Source organism: Aythya fuligula, chromosome 1 (genome assembly GCF_009819795.1).
Source record: "Aythya fuligula isolate bAytFul2 chromosome 1, bAytFul2.pri, whole genome shotgun sequence".
NCBI classification, from domain to species: Eukaryota; Metazoa; Chordata; class Aves; order Anseriformes; family Anatidae; genus Aythya; species Aythya fuligula.
Genome location: NC_045559.1, coordinates 13,483,942 through 13,508,386, shown reverse-complemented (window position 1 = coordinate 13,508,386; position 24,445 = coordinate 13,483,942). Strand labels below are relative to the sequence as shown.

The window sequence follows — 24,445 nt, the reverse complement described above, 5'->3', positions numbered from 1 at the left end:
ATCTTTCTCTGATATCCAAGCCTGTTTGTGCCATACAAGTTTAAATTCATCTCCTCCTGCCTTCTGTCAATTAGTATTTCAGATAAATTGTCCTTAAAATCTTTCTATAAGTTGATGTTAACTTCTTCACTCACTCCCTTCTATGCTTTTCTTTAGGGGTTTCCTTGACAATGTTAACAGTCACATGTCTGGATGTTATTTGTTGTTTAAATCAATTTTAACTGGTATATGCAAAACTGTGGGGCATCAGTTCCTTTCCAAAATTGTGCCATAAAGTAATTTCATAGGACCAAGGGAATGAAGTATTAAGGAAAAAAAAAAAAAAAGAAACACCAAAAAAGATTATTTCTAAATTTATCCCTTTTATTGGGGTTATTTTCTGTATTCATCCTCTCTTGCTCACCACCTTTCATCACAGAGAATGGTTGATACTTGCATATTTCTCAGGTGGAAGGACAGTGGTACCCTGTGGTGTATTGTAGCTCATCCAGCTGGCAGCCAGAACTGAAAGAAGAGGAAATCATACATACTTATTTCTGATAGAAAAAGGAGTAAAATAGTCTTTCTCCAGGTATTTACTTCTGGACTATCCCAGCAGGCATTGTTCAGGTGGTGGAGCAATGCGGAGGATGTGTTTCAGCTGGTTCTTTCCCAGTAGTTGCCCAGGAGGTGGCTTTGAGAATTGCTTGTTATATCTGGTACATGCTCATGTTGAATGCTTATCAAGTTACAAGGAAAGTATTTTATTTTTTTTTTTCTGCAGGAATTCTACTTTGGTAGAACTTGAGATCTACTAAAATAAATAGTGAACACTGCAATTCTAGGAGCTCTGCTGGTAAAACTGCTCGAATTCATAGCAGCTTAGATTAATAAAGTAAAAAGGCATTCAAATGAACAAAAAATGATACCATGAAGGCAGTTATGTGTGTCCTGGGTTAGGTTCTGTGGCAAATTCAGTCACTGGAGAGGATGGCGCAAGCATTAATAGTAATTATTCACTGATGTGTTCACTTTGGTGGAATCAGACAGTGTCTCCTCAGTAAGTGCCTGTAGGAACTTGCTGTACCCAGCCTGGGAAGCGGTTTCTCCTCCGCTCCCAGTCTGCTTGAGCCTGGACCAGGAATTTTATTGTGTTTCTTGCTGCGCTCAGGAGCCGTTGTTACTCACATGGCTGATTGCAGACGCAGCTGGAACTGGCTACTGAGACAGGAAGCAAGCTGAGAGATAAGCCACTGAATTTGTGTGTTTCAGTTCCAAAGGAGATAGCAAAAGACAAGAAAGATGCTGTTTAGCAAGGCCAAGCAACCCTTAGGAGATTAATTGGATCCACTGGAACGTATTTATCTGAGTTGAACTGTAAGGAAGGGTGTTGAACAGGATAAATTCCTGACTGCATTTCAATATCTCCAGTGACAGCTCTGAGTGTGACTGTGGTGTTGCAATCAAGCATGGTTAGGATATTACACTGGTGGTTGAGGATGCTGAAACACATGAAGCAGTGCTGTGCTCTGAGTGCTGTTGAAGGTCTGAGGACCTCAACACTCCATAGCTAATCTGGGGAAAAGATGTAATCTTTTTTTTTCAGTAATGCTTCTTGAACAGAAGAACAGAAGAGTGATCTCATCTTTCAGTGTACTCTTCACGTGTCCTGTAGACCTGACCAGAAGTTACTGTTGTCTTTTGAAATACAGATTCTGCAAATTTTTATTTATTTATTTATTTATTTATTTCTGATTGTCCTTGTGTAAGTTTGGATGCACAAGCTCAAAAGTTGAGGTTGAGAAGGGAGCCAACCAAGTTCAAGTCTCTGCAGTGGTTTTGGTTACATAAGAATAACATTGAGACCAAAACATCTGTTTCTGGATTTTTTCCACATTTGAGGAAAAGCATTGTAGATAGCCACAGGCAATACAGTGGTGATGTATTTGGTCATGATGTGTTAACTAGTGACACTCACCACTTTTGAGAAGGGTCAAGGTACAGAATTGCTGTCTCAGTCAGTAGCTGCAGTTGCTCTTCTGCTGCTGGCTGAGGGTCCATCTGGTCATTTTACCAATTCTGGGACAACAGTAAAAAAAGAATGAGGAAAGAAACAGGTGAAAGACAGTGTCATCAGTCTCTGGTATTTCCTGAAACACTACTTATTTCCACCACACACAATATTAAAGTACTTCCTGTGAAGGCAAAACAGAAATTGTCTGTATGAGTTTCCCATTACTTTTGCTCCTATGTATTCACAGGATGGTATACATGTATGTATGTATAGATAGATTTTTTTTAGGACTGATGCAGTACCATCTCACAAATCTTTCTTCCACTTTACAGGGGGTGTAGGGACTAGTGGCAGAGCTATCAATTTGTTGTCCAAATAAAGGAGAAAAACAGTTTTATTAAAAGTAAATTCATCTTCTTTTTTTTTTCTATTTTTATTTTTTAATGTTCCTCAAGTGGATTTCAAGTGTGTTCTGAGATAATCTCCAAGTTAGCACAGTCCCTGTTTTGTTAATTGTGAAATAGCTGTGTGGCCTTGCTTTTCAATAGATTAGTACTATACAATCATGCCTACTTGTGATAACTAAGTAACAGGTCATTGTAATTCAGTTCATTTTAATCTCACAGAAACACAATCTAGTTTAGTGGAAGAGAAAACTGCCTAAGAAGAGAGTGGGAGAACTCAACACTCACTGAGAAAACATGTCTGTAAAACTCCACGACCTTTCACCACACCCTGAGCACATCGGGGCTATACACATCCTCAATCTGTTGAGTCCTTCCCGGACATGCGTTGTTGAGTGTGACTGAGCAGAGGAGACATATGGGCAGGACTAAGAGTTTGGCAAAAAGAAAGGCTGATTAAGCTATTCCACACCCCCAGTTCCAGAGCAGATTTCCAAATCTCTGAATACTCTGTTAATTAATAGGAATGGCATTGGATGGTCTTTCAAAACAAATATTCTAATATCCCATATATATCTTTGTTGGTTTTAATTGCTTGAGATGAATTTTTTTTTCTTTTTTTTTTTTTTTTGGGGGGGGGTGTTTAAAGTCATGTTAAAAAGGGGTTGAGGTACCCATTGTGTGAATCAGATGAAATATACTTGTTTGAAGAAGGAAAGGTGATTCTCTAGCTATGCCAGTGTGAAAATGGCAGATGGAAATTGCTGTGAGCCTATATTGGGCAAAGATACATGGATGTAGGTGCTCCTGAAAAGGCTACTTTGGTTTTGAGTAAGATATATCAAGGCAGATTTTGGTCTGTGGGCCAAACCCAGCTTTCTAGCCAGCTGCTTTGCCTCACAGGAGCCTTTATCCAGCACATCTTCCTGGGAAGAGATGAGCTGGCTTCCTGCTGCACCTCAGCTCAAAGCCTTTCGTCCTTCTCTGTGGGTGGAAGGAGGAGTGTGAGAGGGGAGGGGAGGCAACGACAGCAGAGCAGGGTGCACAAAACCTGTCAACCAGCTCCCTTTAACAAGAACGTGGGCCCTCTACCCATAAGACTGGATGTAGCCCACATGTGGAATTGTTCTTGCTTTTTTTTTTCTTTTTTTTTTTTTTGTTTGTGTGTGTGTGTGTGTAGTTTTTTGTTTGTTTGATTTTGTTGTTGTTTGACAATCGCACTTTTAATTAAAACAATGGTGCTTAGATACAAGGGCCTGGAGTTCATTGGAACTGGTAGGTTGTTGACGGTGGTGCTGTGTGTTGTTCAGGCAGCTGAGCATAGCTGTTGGGCAGCGATGCTGAGCCTGCACTTCTCTCCATGCCAGTTCCCTGTGGCTCGGAAGTGTGGTGGGGGTGGCAGGGAGCCAGGGTTAGAGCTGAGCTAGCGTCAAAACACCAGGGGTGTTTCCTGCCTCCTAGAAAGAAAGAATTTTGTCTTTGCAGGTCACTGTAAGATGCACATTAATAAAAGCAATGTAAATTGACCCATTAGATGTCAAAGAGTAGAAATGACTTTGGACTCTTTCTCTCTCTGATTGTACAATGCTGTTGATACATGTCATTACTTTCAGAAAAACAGGTGAGGTTGTATCAAGCTCACTGCTGAGTCCTAGAAATATCAACAGTTCCCAATAATAAAAAGGAATATTTCAGTACAAACCAGTTAAATGACTCATTAAGGAAATCAGTCATCAACACAATGACCGATGTTGTACAAACATTATGAAGTGTCCCAGAAAGTTAAGAAACATATACCAGTCACTCATAAACAAGCAAATGTTTTGAGCACCAGCCTTTGGATAACAGTCTATAATCGGAAATGATGAGTGAAAGCACACTTTATAGACTGTTTGTTACTACATCACAGAACAAGTGTCATCCCATTGTTTTTTTTTGAAAAAGGAAGGTGCACTATAACCCTCTTTGCACCTGGCCTGCTTGCACAGCCAAGATTTTGGTTCTGTAGCCTATGTTAAATGGTCTAAAAACATAGCCTGTGGGAAAGATTAAAGCCTTGTTTATCTCATGGGAAACTTTTAATCACATTGTATTTTTTCCTTTGGTTGAAGAATGGACTTCAGGCCAGAAGCCTTAGTAGCCAAATCCACAGAATTTAGAATTTAGAATCTGTCTGAAGTTCTGCCATTTTACCTTCACTAGCTAATAAACCATATACAGGGCATAATTTTATCAAGACTTCATCTATCCCAGTACCTGCTCTCATGCCAAAATCTAAAAACTTGAGAACCTGCATGACCCATTCCCAGAAAGACACAATATCTAATTTATGGCTCCATTGACAATGCTGCTTTAATTAATTTTCTTCATCTTATTTCTTGTTCCTCTGCTTCTCATATCTCATCTGTTTGCATTGCCTAGATTTTAATTAAAAAAACCTCTCCTCTCTGAGGAGCAATCTGAAGTGGCAAAAATAATCACTTAAAATATTACAGTCATTAAAAAGTTGGCTGCGGTCAAAGCCATGCATTTTCAATTTGCCGACAAACGATATTTTTGTTTCCTTTTAAACTGTGTTTTGTATTTGAATAGCATTCGCCAACCAGCCTGGCTATCGGAGATGCTCCTCCAGCTGGGTGGGCTGCGTGACAACTCCTTAATGGGGGAAATTGATGGCTCTCTGCTCGTGTAGAGGTGAAGGCATACTGGGCAGATTTCTTTCCATCTGCCACCAGCCCTTTGCAAGCTGGCACTGCCCAAATGCCCAACACATTCATTCCAATGCAAGAAATGTCGCCAAAAAATAAATTGTAAGGCTACAGCTGTCTGAAAGAATCATCGGGGCCATTAGGCCCAGGAGAGATAATATGAAGAGGTGCATCAGTGTTTGTCTCTGATAAAAGCCCAATTAAATGATGGTAAAGATGGCTGTAAGTACTTTGAAGGCACAGAGGTGAGCAACATTTTCGTGGGAACATGGGGACAAAGCTATGGAAGACTATATGCAGTACCTCAGCCAAAAATCTGTTACAGCAAGGAATTTCACACTGATGTTTCCTGTTGATGCTTCTCTGAAAGGCACAGTTGTATCATTCAGTTTCCCCCTGTTCTGCTCTCCAAGTAGAGAACTTCCATACCATAAAGCCAGGAGGTATTTTTTGATTCACAAGTTTGACTTGAACAACTGTGACAGAAGCTGGGTTTGATGAACTTCAGTGCTTCTGGTTACATTCCCAAGCTTTGTCTTTTGAGTTTCTAAAAATCTTCAGGGCTGTGTTCCCAGCTATGTCTCCTGCAAAATTTGCTTGTGCTAATTCACATGGCAGAGTGAACTGGAGATCTCCAGGGGTCTCCTCCAGCCAACAGGTCACACCGAGCACAGCAGATGTCTACTTCTGTGGAGCTCTCATGCAAGTCTTTAAAAACATGGAGATTTATCAGACATGCCAACATGATGTAGGATCCCAGATCTTACTCAGGTCCCTTAAACCATTTAGATGCTACTGAAAATTAGTCTATATTTATTCAAGAAAACATAGATCCAGTTGGAAAGCACCTGCTTCACCAAATCCAATTTCCCTACTTCTGCTGTCAGAAACCCAATAGTTTTCAGCAGTGCTAATTAAAGCCCTTCTGTATCTCAGATGATCAACAGGCAAGCAACTGAGAGCAACTACCAAAACAGAATGAAAGCTGAAGGTAGAAGATGTAATATGTAAGGAGTACAGAGTAGGATAAAGAGTGTGAAATTCAGATTTTGACCCAAAGTTTGGGCTTGAAACCATGTGTCACTGTCTCCCATCTGTATCTTCAAATTACTAGCTAATGCACTCATACCATACAATGGAAAGTTCACCTTAATTAATCCAACTTGGTGGTTCTCATGGAAATGTTGACTAAGAACTGTATTCACAGACTGGAGATATTCATAGATAATTTGATTATTTCATTTTAGTGGAATGCCTTCTCTATCTGGACTAATATTTGCTAGGCAAACTGATGGCAAAATCCATTCTGAAAGCAAATGTGTGTTTTTTTTCAGGCATGGCTGCTCCACACTGCTTTCCCATGGGGTACAGCATGGTACTGTATAATAAAACTGCTGTGGTATAAGGGATTGATTTAATAGATCAATTTACCTGCAGCAGAGCAAATCCTAAATGAAATCTGTTAACCTAGTATGGGAAAAAACATCAATTTCATCAGGAAAAAGTATTTCTTGTAGGAGTGGTATCACTGTAGCAGCGAGGAGCCCTGAGCAGGAAGTATACTACTGTTGCCTCTTCAGACACAAAACAAGAAGAAAGCCTGCATCCCAGGAAAAATCACCATCCATTTATAAAGGAAGAGATGAGCTGAGGCTGGGAAGATGGGAAAATTAAAAAAAAATGTGCAAGAAGGGAGAGTGCTTATCCTGGTAAGCAGTGCAGTCTTCAGTGGCAAGGTTTGTTGAGGAAAGTGCCTGAAGAAAATAACCTGGTGGGGAATTTGCCAGGAGAAATGAGCAGAATAGACAAGGGCACGCAAGTCTGGTCATCTCAACAGCAGGTATAGGGGCAGGTAACAACAGTCAAGGAAAAGTGAACCATAGGACAGTGCATATGAGAGACAGCAGAGGTAGGTGAGGATGAGCCACTGCAGGGCCTCTAAAGCAGTTAAGAAGCAGTGACACTGTAACTATCCAGCAATCAAACTTCAGAAACACAGAAAAATTCAAAGTGAATATTAGATTGAAAGCAAATCCAATCATGCTGAGCTATGGGAATGTATCCAGCCAATTTTCATTTTGTCCTATTCATGCTAAGCAATAGCTTAACAATTGCAGCTTGTGAATAATAGTAATGGTAATGCCAGATTAAATTAAACTGATTTTTTTTTTTTCCTTTGGGATGACCACCATCCCTGAACAGATCTTGGCTTCTTTCCATTTGGCAACAGGCAGCTGTTGTTTATTTAGGAATACAACAGTTTACCTATGGCAGGCTTACAGTCCTGCTCCTGTTGCAAACAATAGGAAAATGTTGTGAAGTATGTACGTTCGGGTGTGTGCAAGTATTTTATGCTCTATTATGTAGGTGATTTGGGAGAAAACTTTGTTTAATGAAGGTTATCAGATTTGTCAAAGGGTTTATTCTCTAAATTAATTTTTCCTCACAAATTAGTTAACTTTGTGTTGTAATGTGTGCAAGGACACATGAAATGTTTCACATGCTTGTAATACCCCATTAAATACAAAATTAAACTCTGCTGTTATACTGGACCTTCAACTTATGCTTCCATGGTAACAAGGAGAAAAATATCCCACAAGTTGCTGTCATTTGGCCTTTTTAGTTACAATGTTTTAGTCAGCAACATAATTTGTTCTTATCTTAAAAATCATTTAAATGTAAACAAAAATGAAAAAGAGAACAAATTGAATCTTAAACTCATGAGAGAAAACTCTACATCTGCATAAACAGATCTGCAGTGTCTCCAGTTTAAGAAGAACTTAATCCTGTTAGTTTCAAAAGAAAGTAAATGTTCATTCCAGATTTTTTATCACTTTAGAATGACAAGAAAATAGAGACCTGTAAAATTCAGTCCTTACAAACTGAAGAGCCTATAGACTACCACTGCAAGTGTAAAGTCTTTAATTTGGGAAAGAGGCAGCACAGAATGTAAATTGTACTTAAGTTCTTCATTTCTAAAGGCTTGGATTCAAATCCTGGGTTGAACCCAAGAGAAAATGAGTCTGATGGTTTTGATTCAGTCCCTAATCTGTTCAAGCCCTGTTGCAAAACCACAAAATAATCCAACACAGTCAGCAGCCTCTTGGATGTTGAACAAGACTGACAAGGTGGTTGGGGGTAAGGGACCAACTCTTATGGACCTTCCTTTGCCCCTGAAAGATCTGGCAGAGTGCTCTTTGAGGTTGTTCACCCCTCTGCAACCCACTGGATGAAAAAAAAAAAAAAAAAAAAAGCAGTAAAAGAAGCAACAGAGAGCAAGTGCTTGGAAAATGGGAAAGAAAATATGAAAGCAAGAAGCTAAGTGTGAAGAGGAGGCAGGGGGGATTATACAAGTCAGGCAGATTTGACAGGTGGAAGAGGATGAAATCACGAGCAGAGGAACCCCAGCTCAAGCACAGGGGGGCTGATCTGCTCCTGCTTCTCCCATAGGCAGGTCTCTCGGGTCCCAAATGGTGGTACTGGGGCTAAAAGAAAATGTCCCTATCTCAGAATTTTTAAAGCCATACCTGTGTTTTGAGCATCTTTTTACTCCCTTTGAAAGTATCTATTACTGTTTTTCATAGACACGTAGAATAATAAAAGCAGTTAAACCCCAGTTTGAACTTTTCTTCTGCAGAGCTGTTTCACATGAGATTCAAAGCTAACATAACCAGAGTTTGATTTGAGCCATATGTTGTGTGGTTCATTAACACATAAAGTAAGCATAAAATACATATTCATAGATATCATGTAGCTTCATATAAAACATAAAGGTAGTATTATAGAACTAATGAAATAAGTGATGTTTCCATATCCTTTTGATCTTTCATAAAACGTTGATATCACACCACTGTATAAATAATTACATATTTGCCCTTTTGCCAAGCTGCCTATTTGTTTATCTTGACAACCTAAATGGAAACCCTACCAGACATACTTCAGTAAATATTCTGTCAGGCAGCAGAAGGACATACATACATGAAATGATAGCAGGACTGTATCTGTTGCTGTATCTGTTTTTTGTATTTTAATAGGTGGCTTTCATCAGCAAGAGATTACTAATGACTTGCCACACTATCCAGTATACACTTATCTGTAACTTTGCACCTGAGAAATAAGTACGACTTATAAAGGATTTCCCAAAGCTTGTATGCAATTGTAATAGCTAGCTTGATAGGATCTATTTGTCTATTTGTTTATTAAGAGATGAAGGGTTAAATATAAATTTGAGTTATCAGAAGTTTTAGCCTGAATATTTATTTCTAGTGTATTTACTTGACTGCCTGCGGATAATAGGATTTTGGTGGTAGATTGATTGACAGATAAAGGCTATTTCATATCTGTTCAGCAAATGAAGAATATTCTGAAAACCAAGGAGGAAAATTATTCTTAGAATTATGATGTTAGCGCTACCTGTGAACATGAAGTATAAAATCAGAGAACAAAAGCCATTTCTCAGTCAGGTATAAATAACTGCATCATACACAGTTTTTCAAACAGAGGTAAAATATAAAACTGTTGAATTGATTTTTGCTAGTTATAAAATATTTTTATGTGTAATAAATTATTCTGCCTTTTCGGTGGCAGCAGCTGCATTTGTGGTGCATTGTGTGAACTTAGAGTATGAAGAATTGTGACAAAATCTATATAATTTCTGGAATAACTTCTCAATATTGCAGAATCTTAGTATTGCTTTGACCTTTTTTTAGAAGAAAAACACTTTAGGAGAAATTTGTTTATTTTAGAAGATGAAACAGTCTTTACATTTTTATAGTATGTTATTTCTTTAAGTGTTCTTTAGTCAGAGTTAATGAACACGGAGCTGTTGTCATACAGGTGAAGACCAGAAAGTCTCTATACTAAAATCAGATTTCAAGTACACAGTTTTGTTTCCAATAAGGTGCAGACACCTCAGAAAATGAAGTTACATATTACATTCCTAAACATAAATTTAATTGCTAAGTTATAGGCAGCTATACCTGAAAATCATCAACAAAAGAATTTTAATTTTTTATTTTTTTTTTACATTGAAAAATGAAAGAAGAGGTATAAGCTATGACGTAATGTATTATTTCATACTTCACTCTTACAATCACATAGACAAAGCTGTACTGGGAAGGTTTTTATTTCTTGCCACATCCTTCTTTTTGTTAAAAATTTAAGTATTAAATTACTTGGCACTACCAAGTCTTTTTTAAATGCAGATGAGGTGATCATCACACTTTCCCTTGGCGAGTTCTGAAAGGGTTCAGAGACAAGAGCAGACTGCATAGATGATACTGAAAAGGTCAATGCAATTTGGTATTCTTGTATCTCTTTTTCAGATGTCGAAATGTGGCAAGAATGGAGAATTATTCTAATTAGTCACTTTTTATTTCAGCTTTCACTTTAAATGTGGCCAAGATGTCCCAAAGAAGTGTTTGAGCTAATTATTACTTTTATCAGTATTTATTTTAATATGAACAACTCAACAAAGTACTGGGATCTCTGTGTAAAGGCCAGGTAGATCTTCAGCAGCTTCCAAGTATCTCTTTCAGCCACACAATTTTGGAGACTCTTACCATTTTATCAGATGTACAGCAGGACAAAAGTCTATCAAAGACAATCTGTATTGTAATCTATGTACAATATAACCAGTTTAAATGCTCTATATGGTTTTCAATTTGAAAGGAAAGAACCCAAGGAGAAGGTTGGAAAACTGGTGTTTTCTGCATTGGTATGGGGGTGATCTTGGTGGTTCCACCTCCAGTTCCCAGCCTTGCCACCCCCATAGCTGTCTCTGGGCCTGGCCACAGCCATGAGCAACCTTGCTCACCTCCCGCCTTGTCACCCCAACATGCTCTTCACTGGCAGCTTCTCCCAGGTGGCTGCACCTGGAACATTGTGGTGGTCAGAGCAGTTTGGGCAGATGTGGGGCTTCATTTCTTGCTGCTGAGGTGGTATATGCAGAAATGTAATATGAAAAGCAGACGTGTTGTGTTTCGGGGAAGCCTCAGCAGCCTGCAATTTATGTATTACAAGAACAATCTGCCTACCAAGTTATTTGCTATGCTATTTGCATTAAATTATAGCAAATAGCCTTTTCACTCATACATGTCAAGGCTCAAGTTTGTTGTATGGAAGTGCAGAGTAATTTCACCTGCAAACACCTCCACTGGCAAAAATTCAGGCATGAAGTCTGACATGTGTTTCACAGCATGAAACTCTTATGCTGACAAAACATCCATAGCAATAGTGCTACTAAAGTTATTTGTACACACACTTGTGATTAGTGGTCCAAGGCAGACATAATGGCAATGCTTTAAAACAGAAATAAATACCCAAAGGTATAGTACATATCTTTTCTATACAAACATAGTTTCTCAATGGTCTGAAGTGCATTTGTTGGGAAGATTAGGATGCAATCACCATTGGGGGAGGCCAAGAAAGAGAAAAGATGGCAGTCGATTTTTTAATGTCTATTTCATTTCAGGCATTGGTGAGTTATTAGATAATGAGCAGCTTGCTCCAAGCTGTGGAGGTATGTGAGCAGGACGGCTGCCCTTGTCACCTGATGTAACATCACCTCCTGTGTGCTCCTTTTGTCTACAGCACAGCTGCCAGTCAGATGGAAACTCCATCTACTTCCATGGGACAGAAGGCAGCGAGTTTAATTTTGCCACAACCCGAGACGTGGACCTCTCCACAGAGGATGCACAGGAGCAGTGGGCAGAAGAGTTTGAGAGCCAGCCAAAAGGGTGAGTGCCTGGGCAGTACTGGAAGCATGTGTGCAGTTAGGAAACTGAGTAAATGGAGAATGGCATTTCATCTTTGCAGTTTATTTACACAAAATTGTAGCTAGAATAAAAAGTGATACTGTAAATAACAGGTGGTTGTAGATGTTGGGAACAAACAAGTCAGGAAAGCTCAGGAGGAACAGTCTTGGCCATTCTGTCACCAACGTTTCTAATGAAGAAAGTTGTGCATGCAGATTATATACCAATTTCAAATAAACTCATGATGTTAATCTGTTTCTTTCATTCTATCACACCTGAGAGCTGCTAACTCATATCTGTAACAAGCAAAGTTCCTTAAGAAACTCATCCTCCCTCTGAATCACTGCTGTGGGCCACACTTTGGCCCATGCAGGACAGCAGAAGTGGAAGTCATACCACTTTTACCAAAACGTAACTGAGCTTTTCAAAAACAAAAGTGTCCTGGTAGAGAAACGCGACTTTACATTCAATTATTTCATATGCTTCAGTGTATAAATTCTGACAAAAAGAAAATAACCAACAACGTCAATGTGGTCTTAAATCTTTTTTTTGTTTTAATTTTTGTTTTTAAGAAAAAGAATTTCATTAGTGTGTGTAACCCCAGGGCAATGAGGAACACACACTGTTAATTTATGGGTCTCTGCTGAATGTTGATTTTAACCTACAAAGAACTTCAGGTCATTAGCAGCTGATTCAGATGCTGCCTATGTTATGCTGAAACTAAAGAGCACCTTTTGAGAAATACATGCTAATGCAGCCTGTGAACACCTGGGTTGTTTGGGCCTTCAGAAAAAAATATTTGTCATGAACTCCTACCCAGTTTGAATAACCAACCCATGACATAGTGGGTAGTAAACCCTGTTGTTGCCGTGTCATTTCAGAAATTCCTATTTCACCCAAAAGAAAGAAAATGTGTACGTGTGAGTTGTGTGTTAGGTGACCATGTGGGATATGTCAGAGATGTTGTCTCAGTCTCTTTACATCTTGAAAAAGCTGGGTGAGAGGGATACCTGGGGATATCTGCCTCGTCTATAGGTCCTGCTCTGCTGGACTAGACACTTAGTTAAACCCCTCATCATCAGTGGTTCTAATCAAGGCACTTCCTTCCTAGATAATTATTAAACCATAAAAAATGACTTACAATAGGAAATTCTCCAGGGAGCAGAAATACTGAAATCAATTATTTATACTATACCCTAGTGATCAAATGAATGGTTTCTCCAAATACTACATTTTCAGTTTCACACAGCATCTCATTCCAGCTGCAGCTACCACTGATCTCAGCTAGGGGTCAGGCAGATATATTTTGCACTCCTACCCTGCATGCAGTGACAGGAACCCAACACTGCTCTTGGACCCCTGCATGTAAAGTCACTGCCGTGTGGCAGCATGCCCTGGCAGGGGGTAACTTTGTTTTCCAAGGCAATAAGTAGCCTGCTCAAGTCATTGTAACTTTTGTCTTTATTTATTTATTTATTTATTTACTTATTTTAAAATTCCATTTTGTATTTGAAATTTCCTTCTTTTTATCAACAGTTGATATAAGAACAGACGTCTAAACTACATGCAGCTGTGAATAAACACTGAATGAATACACTTCCTTAATTCCTTCTTAGATAAATATTTTTGAATTATTTTTTGAACAATGTTTGAGACATTGTTTTGCTATGAAGGGCAATAAAGTACAAGTTACAGAGTGAAACTATCCACAGCAGGCTTCAGCAGGAAATAACAATTCTATTCAGTGAAAAATTGTAAGGTGTAGAAGTTTGGTAGTTTGCTGTGGTTGTTTTTTGTTTTGTTTGGTTTGGTTGCTTGTGTATTTATGTACTGGAGAGAAAATAGGCTTTTCAAGGTGTTGTTCAAAACTAAAGGAAAATAGGGTAGGGATAAGAGTAGTTTGCTGGGACATAAAATATTCCAGAACCGACTTCCAATAATGGGCTAGAGCAGATGCTGAACATCAGTCTTGGACATCCAGGCTGGGAATCCAGCCTCTCACCTCTTTGATCAAAAACTCCTCCTGGGATCCAAGGACATTTCCTTGAAACTACCACATCTTTACAAAGACTTTTGTTAGAGCTGATCAACATCTGATCAAAATTCCTCAGTGATTTCTATGGCATATCTCATACTCGAGAATTACATGCTCACTTGCATGAGCAGAGATGTTTTTGGGTGATGGTCATCCAATAAATGGCCCGAGTTGTACCAAGGAAAGACCCATTCCCAGCAGTGACAGGGCACAACCACAACCCAGCGTGTCAGTGAGAGTCCTTGGATCTCTGGCTATTTATCACCATCAGTTTTCAGAATGAGAATTAGGCTCCACATCACACTTTAATTTCAAATATTTCCCCTGTGTTTCTGGCCACTATTTTCTTTGCTGTCAAAATTTTCTGAGAACAGCGCTGCAGAGGAGTGCAGTGGAGATTTTCAATGCTTTATACATGAGAGAACCTGCGAGATGTTCTCAGACTCCCTGTTTTAAAGTCAGCTGGAAGCTGGCAGCTCTCAAAGAACAGGCAAAAGCATCACTCACATGAGAGAGCAAAAGGAAGCTCATGTATGGATCACCACCACCTTCCTCTGTGCCAAATGCACTCTGAGATGAGGCATCTGAAGGAACTCAACTCTCAGGGCTGAGGAGCTTATTGTTGTTATTGACATTGATCAGCATTTTTTAAATACCTTACATAAGGCAGTAGGCTACATGGATAGAGGTTGCTGTTGGTACAACGCATCTTCCCACTGGCATTCTGTTACTCTTTAATCACATAAATTAAGGTCTGATCCTAAAAGTGGACAGATCTTCATATCTGAAGATAGGGATGCCTCTGGTGTCTCTGGCAGATGTATTTCAGCTTGGGACATTCTTGTCCAGTAAATCTTGTTTAGGTATATATATCAGCCCATCATTTGTTTTGTAAAGAAGAATCTCAAGACTCATGTGAGGGATAAATGTATCCAAATGTAATATTTAATCAAGAACATCTACATCTTTGTCACGCCGTCACCAAGAGACCTTCTCCATTTATCTTTGCAGACATTGCTTTCATTTATTTTTATTAAAGTGCCAGTTATTTTATGTTGTATAATTTTCTGGTTTTCATTATAATGCTGCATAAAGGGAAAGGATCCCTGGAAACCTCCATGATCTGCATCATTCATGACCTCAAGTTGTTTTGTGGGTCGGGAAAGAGACTGTTTTAATTGAGCTAAATAGAGCATACAAAAGATCAATGGAGCATTGTGAGATTTTGTCATGTAAGTTAAAGTAGGCACAACTGTTTAATTCAATATTTGTCTTCATCCCAAGAGACCCATTTTCAAAACTGTGTTTTGATTATATTGCACATTACCTTTAAAATGTCTGCTCAGCTGAAGTTCTCCATTCAGAATTAGGGTTAGGTTAAACTCTGCTTCCACAAACATGTTTATATTTGTATCATAAACGCCCTTCAGTGACGCTAATCTTGCTAATTCCTGTATAAATGACTGACAGTTTTAAAGCAGGATTTTCAGACAGACATAGTGTTGGTCTGTCACAGCTTAGGTCAACAAGAAAGCCGGCAGCTTTTAAGAAGATCTTAAAAATACATTTTGAAATAGTTTGAATGGTTAAGCTGATAAACAGACTGCTAAACTGTTGTAATTACAATTTTTGAAGCTTTCATACTTCACATTGGTGCTAGAGATTTTTTCTGCTAGAAGTGGGCAGGGGATGGCTTTGCCATCCCTCAAAGATTTCAGATCTTAAATTTTTCTCATTCATCCTGAATCACACTGGCCAGTTAAATGACTGGATTATCAAGATGTAACAATTCTAAGTATTTTCATTGCTTTATCAGGCTTATAAATTTAAAATATTTCATTACGAATTAAAACTTCGACATCAATAATTATGTATCAAACAGAAATAATGTACAAATTTTCCAGATTCTAATCTTTCAAAATATTTTAATCAGGTTTTAAAGAAACCAAGGGTTTCATGATGAAAACATATTTTCAAGAAAAATATTTAATTGAAAATTTCTGCAACAGCTCTTTTAATTATCACTGAATAAAAAATAAGAGAAAATGTTGTACAGAAAAACTGAGAAAGTTCATATCATCACATACTAGAAACATAGCGGTATTTTCTTCATACTCTATTCATGTGTTTGTTAAAAACTGTTACCCTAAATGCTCAAAAAGATGAAAAAAGAGCATTTTCAGCTATTATGTACATATCTAATGACTGCATAGCAAATATGGGAGACATGCCTTTTCAAGTTTGGTTAATCTATAAACCTTTTATTACACAATATGAAACAGAAGGCAGTTGTATTTTAAACATTTTCATGACAGAAAAATAATGAATAATACAACAGTAAATATTTGGTAATAGAAGCCAAAGCTTCATTTTTTTAAGTCTTTGTACTTTTCTACCAATTTATTTATTTTTAAAAGGTACATTACTTTTATTTTAGGCTGAATTTAGAAACTAATATTGAATATATAAGTAAATTTGTAGGAATCACATTTGAAAAAAACATTTTATTGTACTCTGTGACAGTAGAAGCAGCTATTTTTGCATGTAAAAATTAACTCTTAGAACATGTTTTGTGTGAGTTGCTCAGTAACATGCTGCTGCACATTCTCTTGCCACTGTTGACTTCTCCAGGTGGGACGTATTTGGTGCTGTCATCGGTACCGAATGTGGGACACTGGAGTCTGGCTCAGCTATGGTATTTCTCAGAGATGGAGAAAGAAAAATATGCACTCCATATATTGACACTACAGGTTATGGAAACTTAAGATTTTATTTCAGTATGGGTAAGTATGTGCTCAATATAATAAAACGGGGGGGGGGGGGGGGGGGCATGTGAGATTTAAATTGCACAATATGCATAATAAATATTTTAAAAACTCTTTGCAACTGGTTAGCTTTGATTCATGACTGTGGTACCCACAAAGATGTAAGACAGACAAATCTTGGTCAGACTGGAAGTCTGCCCTTCTAGACACCTGCATGGGTGTGAAACCATAGTGGGCTCACAAATAGCCCTCCCAAAAATATTCTCACAGCTGTCACAAACTTGCAGGTGAAAACCTTTCTTAGCCTGACAGGACATTCTAAGTTTAGTAGCCCATGGTGGACTTTGCTTCCATGGGTTTACCCAGCTATTTTTGGCTCATATAAACATTTAGCTCCAGATTAGAACTGTTTAATATAGAAGTTACATGAAGGTGCCTCTGTAAAAGGTCAGTGTCACATCTACTGAGATGTAGTCAGTAGAGTTGTTGGAAACATTCATTCAGTTCACCATGCGACATTCTAGACCAGCTGAGCAATTCTCTGGACCCTCTTGACTGCATAGGTTGGATGTCCTTTGATGTAAAGGAAGCTTAAGCACCTGCTGCACACATAGTTGTGGGTTGACCCTATGTCAGTCCTCAGGCAGGATTCATCACACAAATACAGGCTGTTGGTGGTGGTGTCCAAGAGTACCTGCATAGTGCTGGCAGATATAATACAGGACTTGTGGGAGAATCACAGCCTGCTGGAGTAGCAGGTGGGTCAGGCAGGACCCTCCACAGTGCCTAATGTGGTCCTTAGCAGTACTGTTTCAATAGAACCTGTCTGTTGTGTCCACAAGATCCTGCAGCAAACCCATAGTTTAACAATTCTTCCCATGAAGAATGATGTTCTAGTCTTGTACCTTCTAATTTCACTCAATTCCCCTTACTGCTTATATCCTCCCTCACTCTTGTCTATGTAGACCCTGGTGTTAATCCATCCGTGTCAACAGAGGATGAGGTGAGAGTAGCACAGAAGTGGGACAGGCTTACGTGGCTGAACACAGCATATTTTCTGCTCAAAAGTTCTAAGTTCATCACTATATTCATAAACATTTTTTTTCTTCTAATGTATTAACCCAGGGTGAGATTCATCTCTAGTATACAAAAAATGCCATTGAGCATTGGAGCCTTGGAGAAGGCATCCCTTGTGGAAAGAACTGATGTGCTGATAGCATCATCTGTGGACCTTCCCTATCGGAACAAAGTACAACCTCAGTGGTTTACTGGGGCGAAGAAAGAAGCCTGTCCCATCACTGCCCCTCCGCACTGCTTTTGTCAGTGCAACTGCATTAGTTCAGTGTTGTAACAAGTCAAAACTCCTGTGGACACTGTGGCTATCATTCAGTACCTTACAGTGTTTTTCCACAAATCTTATTTTGCACATAAAGGAAATTGCATTATGTTATTCTCTCAACACCATGTTTAGAGGAGGTGACGATTTTTGTATAAAGGTAGAGAATAATAGAATAATAAAGGAGGAAGCAGAGACTAAACTTGTGACCTCCACAAGCAAACTTCTGAATCAACAAAAGAAAACACCCTATATTTAATGAGTGGAAGGCTTCGTGTTGTCGTCCTAAATTGTCATACCTCTCCTCTGTTACATGAATTACCAATAAAGCACAGGAAAAAGAGGATGCTTTTTTTCCAGTTCTTCCAAGCATTGCAACACCTGCAAGAGAAACAGGAAAGAAATTTGCTCAACCTTCTGAACTTAGGGGAGAAGTTGTCGGCACATGCAGGCACAGAGGATAGTGGAATATCATTTGAAAATGTGTTCCGTGTGGTTTTGTAGATTAAGTAAATTACAGTTTAAATATTCAGGCAAGCAGAGAATTTGAATGGACACATGGATGTTCCTTATTGCAGTATAACACACATAAGAAATGCACATTTTATCTAGCTTTCTAGACTGTTTTGCCTATTCAATTCCAGGAGTTAGCCATCTGTAGTGAAAAAAACAGAGAAAGTGTTTCATATATGTAACCTTCCTACTTTACAGATAGTTCAAAAACCTTCCTCATCCTGTTTTTTTTTGCTGCCTTTTTTTTTTTTAATACCTGCACTAAATCCAGTGTACAGGGAAACAACAGGTTTCCTGTTTCAGTTACAGATATTCTGTTTTAAAAACTTTTTTTTTCAGAACACCAAACTAGCGTGATGATGTCCATCCTCTAACGATAATGTAGTACTTAATGCTCAATCTTGCCAATACACCCTCTCTTCCAGAGAAGGTTATTAAGTGTTTTGGGTTCTACTAATATGAAGATATCTTAAATCTTGCCTCATTCCTAAGAGATGGCAAAATTTTGTTTGATACGGTAGATTCCATTCATCCTTTTTAGGATATGGTGTAGACAATAGAAGAAGAGGCAGATAAGACACACAGCAGTCTTCCTCCCCTCCTGATAAGACACATTCTCAGCTGCCAAACTATCAGCTGAGAGGTATTTGAGGTCCTCATATGCAATGTGTGGCTGCACAGAGTGTGAATACTAGATACCAGGTTACTGATCTAGTCCTAACAGACAAGAACTCAAAAAGCAGAGGTTTTCCATGTAAACAGGATTAAAAACATCCAGATAGAAGTATTGCTTTGGGCACAGTGTTTTCTGTTTAAATTGTTTCGATAAGCTGATTAAGAGAGTTACTTGAGGTTTTCATTATTGTCAACCCCTTGATCTCTAGCATGGTGTATCTATCTGATCAAATAGTTCTTATACAGTATGTCCTTGGGGCTTGCGTTCTTTTGTTTCATATCTTAAGTTAAATAACATCTGGTTGTAATTATTTTTGTAATTATGGCTGTGTAATATCTCACTTTCCATTAAAAACAGCTTCAATTTTTTTTTTTTTTCTCTCTCAAACGTGTGTTATATAGGGGGAACTTGTGATTCTGGAGAATCCCATGAAAATGATGTCATGCTTTATGCCAAGATTGAAGGCAGGAGGGAACACATAGCTCTTGATACCCTGACCTATGCTGCTTACAAGGTAAATTGTCTTAAACAAAGTAGGTGGATGGGATGGATAGATCAACGTATTCCTAAGCCATCATAGCAATGTTGTATGTTGAATTGCAAGGGAACAAACATGACCTTCCCAAGTACATAAATCATAGACAGCTCTTGCAGTGAAAGGGTGCCTTTGCAACACAGCTCTGTGGTTACTGCTGACAACTCCACCCCTGAGCAGTACAGTGGCATTGACTTGGACAACAGGCAAATTGGCAACAGGCCCACACTCAGCCATCAGCTGAAAACTTTGGTGATTACATGATCTCACAAATAATTACCCTCCTCTCTATTCAAGCTCCTGCCAGCCACAGTGCGGTATTCAGGAGTTTCCTTCTGAGAGTGTTAGGTCAGTGGCTGGGAGGAGAGTGACTAAGAAATGTCTGGATGTCTTTTCCTGAATATCTTTTCCAGGAAATTACATATTTTATACATTTTCTTTTCATTTTAATACAGCTGTTTGCCCTTTAGAGGGTCTGTAGAAGTACAGACATTCACAAGCAGCTTCCCTTCTGCTGTTATTGCTGCCTCCTTCACACCGTATTCACCTCCCCACCACCACCCTCAGACCGGGCAGTAAAGACTTGAGCTCACTGTCTGGTTCCTTCCTGTCTAGGGCAAGGAGAGACTAAGGCCATGTCTACTCTGAATAATTCAGCTCTGACGGACCCTTAGTGTGGTGTTATAAAAAAAAAAAAAAAAAAAAAAAAAGCAGATAACAGAAATCAATATACAAAAATGCATGGGATATGTACACAGGTGCATATGTTGCAGATTCAAACTGAGTATATTTTATGCACTGTGTAGGAAACTTGGTGGTAAAGATGCATCTGATTTCAACCAGAGGTCTGTGTGCATTTTCTTTGTAATTCTAGCATTCAGAAAATAAATGTTTATAGTTACATTAGGGTTTGGCCTGAATTCGGTTGAATCACTTGCATTGTTTCATTGTACGTCGTTTCCCTCCTCTCCTGGTTCTGTGCAAAACACAGGGTAGAACTTTTTCAAAACTAAGGAAACTGTAATTGTAAAATAATAAAAAATTAAATGGGGAATTCAGGGAGCAACAGGATCTGAAATTATACTGAATTCATTGTGGAGCTTTTTTTAAAACGAGCAGTTTTCAAGCTGACATCCTCTTTTGACATAATATGGTTCCAATTACGTAGCTTTTGGACAAAGGCTAGAGTTCATAAAGTAGTGTTTTCATTTATTTCAACAACATAACATCCTCCCTACTAGCCTGTGAACTCATACTCTTACTCCCTTCTCACATATTCAGACTCGACCTGAAGTTACACTGCATTTCTTTGTAGGATGAAAGACTGCAGGGTGAGATTCATCTTCCAGCTGAGCACTGATAAAACAAACATATTTTTCAGAACACAGAAGATACAGTGTCTTTTCTACAGTGTCTTTACAACCAAATAAACTGATCCCACTAAGGTGATAAGCAGGACTGGTACCCAGAGTACTAATAGCTAGGCATATAGTATAAAATAGCTCTTATTTGGGGTCTTCTGTGGAAAAAGGGGGCTAAGACAAAAGTTAACAAGCAATGCACATGTTTTGCTCAGCACATTTGAAGCTGCTTTCTTAATTTAAAAAATAATTTCCATATAACCTTTTTTAATATTACTTGTTTTATTTAAGCCTGATTTAATTTCTTTTAAAGGTTCCATCCTTGGTTTCTGTTGTCATTAGTCCGGACCTGCAGACTCCTGCAACCAAGTTTTGCCTGAAACAAAAGAGTCACCAAGGCCACAACAGGAATGTCTGGGCTGTGGATTACTTCCATGTCCTTCCAGTGCTCCCTTCCACGGTGACTCACATGATCCAGTTTTCCATCAATTTGGGTTGTGGAACTTATCAGCCCGGTAACAGGTACAACAGGCAAAATTTCTCTTTCAATTATCAGTTTCCCAGAACATTTTGTGTCATAGCATCTATATACTTTGCTTAGTCAATTCTGAAATATGCTTATGATTTCAAACTATTTGCTTCAGTTTCTAATGGCAATGAGATTTATCTCTAAATATAAGGGATAATGATATGTATAAGAGGGAAGGCGTTAAAGGAAGTGGCAGAAAAGTCCCCTCATGACCTCTCAGAGATTATTCATGCCACAAGCATGTAATTCTTGTACATGCTGACAGGGTGACAAATAGCCCTCATCTTGAACATCATCAGTGTGAGGACCTCACTGACTACAGAATGACCACAGAACTCTTTGGTGGCTTCACTTCATTGGGACATTCTATGTGATTTTTTTCCCCACAAAGTTAAGGGGGAGGGAAAGAGGAAGAAGGAAGTAATTTGCTGCTCTGTATTTTATATTCCTTCACAGTCCTTTTATCTCTCTGTACATGTGAGACTTTATCCTAATATTTGTTGAGGTTTAAGTTACTTCTTTTTTTTTTTTTTTTTTCCAGAGTAAGAGCCAAGAGTTTAAAGTAGGTGACTGCAACTGCTTTCACATTCATAGCCCATGGCATCTTTTTCCGTCTGAAAGAGCTGCACTATTTCTGACAGTCCTAGTAGCCATGCAGGGCAGCAGAATTTAAGGAGCAGCAAAAGTCAAGGCATCACGCATATTTGATAGGAAGGGAAGACAACATTCTACACAGAATGTGAAAATTTTGCACGTAAACACTCCTGGCTTGTAAACATGCTTTATGAAGTATCCATCTTAAACATTTTGTTATCTAATGGGGATTAGTATGTATTTTGAAAGATTAATTTTCTTCATTCACATAAACTATTTCTGAAGTAGAAGTGTTCTTCAAAACAAAAGAAGCACTAGGTCTCCATAAACACTATTTGTATTTCCCAAATACAGCAGCATTTCCCTCCTCCTGGTCTACAGCATTATTCATGATGCCTTCAATGCTGCAAACATGACAGACTTGTTCAGCATATATTCAGTAAATTTGACCCTCCAAGGTATAAGTACGGTTAAACCAAAAATGAACAAGTCAAAACCTCTGTAAACCATTTTAATACATACTTTTGATATCGAAGTGATGGTACACCTATATAAAGTAATATTGTCAGCAAATTATAATGAAAAGGAAAAGTTATAATCCAACAATTTAGTACTGAGGTGATGAATTATGACTTTTATAATGTTCCATTGATATTACTTAAAATAAAACAGAATATTACAAGCTAATTATATAGTGGAAATTACAAGAGTATCTCAGTAGAATACTAAATCCTTAATAAATCAAGCACTTTTTACATTACCCTTGCAAGGTCTTCAGAATGTAAGATAGGTAAAGATTTCCTTACACTCCTAGAATGTAAACACTGTTTTGTTAAATATGCAGTGGAACAGGGAGGGAACAATTTTAGTAATAATAGCTAGAATATGGCTGGGCAGCACGGAGACTCCTGCAGCCCCTGGGACTCTGCCTGCCATAGGGCTTTCTGAAGGGTGTCTTCCACAGGTCCCCTCCACCCTTCACAGTTCTGGGCAGGACCTGGCTATTTCCCTATTCCATACTGCATTTCTGATCTCCATCTGGGCACGATGGGGGAAGGAGGCAGGTGACTCCTGGAAGGATTAAAGGGTATTTTAATATTTGTCAGCAATGGAGGTGAAGAGACAGCCAATGCATGAGCAACTGGTGCTCTTTTACCACCTCCAGCAGCTGGCAATTATTAGAGTCCTGTGCTCACACGATGCTGTCTGGCTCTGATGAATCCAAGTTTTCTCATTATTTTTGAAACCACACTCAGTATGGTTCTAGCTGAGATACAAGAGTAACATCAGGTCATTTTAACACAGCATAAAAACACTAGCTGGATGGTGTTTTTTTTTTTCATTCAGATTTGTTTCACCTTTGCATTTTCAGGATTTTTCTTATTAAAAGTATACTCAAAATCATTGCATGTCTCAGCATCAGTTGTCAGGAATCTGGGGGTTTCTCTGTGGTGGTACTTCCACTTGCCTGTCTCTGCCACATAGGCTCACCATGCCTTTCTCCTTCCTTTCCCTCACCATGTTATCAGCGTCAGCTTGGAATTTTCCACCAACCACGGCCGCTCCTGGGCCCTGCTCCACACCGAGTGTTTGCCTGAGATCTGTGCTGGGCCTCATCTACCCCACAGCACTGTCTATGCCTCCGAAAACTACAGTGGGTGAGTGTTCTCTGCACACCTAACTGAGATGTGAGATTAGAGATGGATATGAATTATGGGAGACAGAATAAAGCAGCAAAGCACACCACCCCATGTCATCTTTCATTTTTGACTAGCTGAGCACAGCATGGAAGGAGTGTTCTGGTCTCCCTGGCTGCCCAGTAATGAAATTTGAAAAATATGAGGCTGCCTCTGTCATATAATATTATTTTTTTCTGATGCCATAGGTAAATTAAAAAAAAAAAAAAAAAAAGTGGGGACAGCATGCTAGTAAAAGAAAAGTTATATCCTGTCAAAGCCACAAAAGTTTTTCTTTTTAGTCAGAGGAACCATCAGTCAAAGCCATATTTATATCCTCAAACACCTTTACTCACTTGGAATCCTTATGCTGGGTTACAATGAAGTTGCATCCTCTGCACTTCAGCAGGTGGAGGTGTTGTTAGAATCACTTTCTTATACCAGCCCTTCTCATTATTAAGTGTCTTCAGGGCTGTTCTGGCTGTGAAGTGAACTTGTCATCCCATGGCTGTACATCCCTCTGCATCCCAACCTCCACAGACACTTCAGAGCAACACATATGACC

The 24,445-nt window shown here is 38.8% G+C and overlaps 1 protein-coding gene across 2 annotated transcripts in view; it reads left to right on the top strand.

The window, feature by feature from the left end:
• Positions 1 to 24,445, top strand: part of RELN (reelin) — a 286,617-nt gene that overhangs the window by 163,976 nt on the left and 98,196 nt on the right. For both annotated transcript variants that reach the window (XM_032192390.1, XM_032192399.1), the window contains exons 11-15: positions 11,697 to 11,842; positions 16,527 to 16,678; positions 19,587 to 19,699; positions 21,395 to 21,603; positions 23,734 to 23,862. In XM_032192390.1, the coding sequence (XP_032048281.1) occupies positions 11,697 to 11,842; positions 16,527 to 16,678; positions 19,587 to 19,699; positions 21,395 to 21,603; positions 23,734 to 23,862 (749 nt within the window). The remainder of the gene's footprint in view (positions 1 to 11,696; positions 11,843 to 16,526; positions 16,679 to 19,586; positions 19,700 to 21,394; positions 21,604 to 23,733; positions 23,863 to 24,445) is intronic.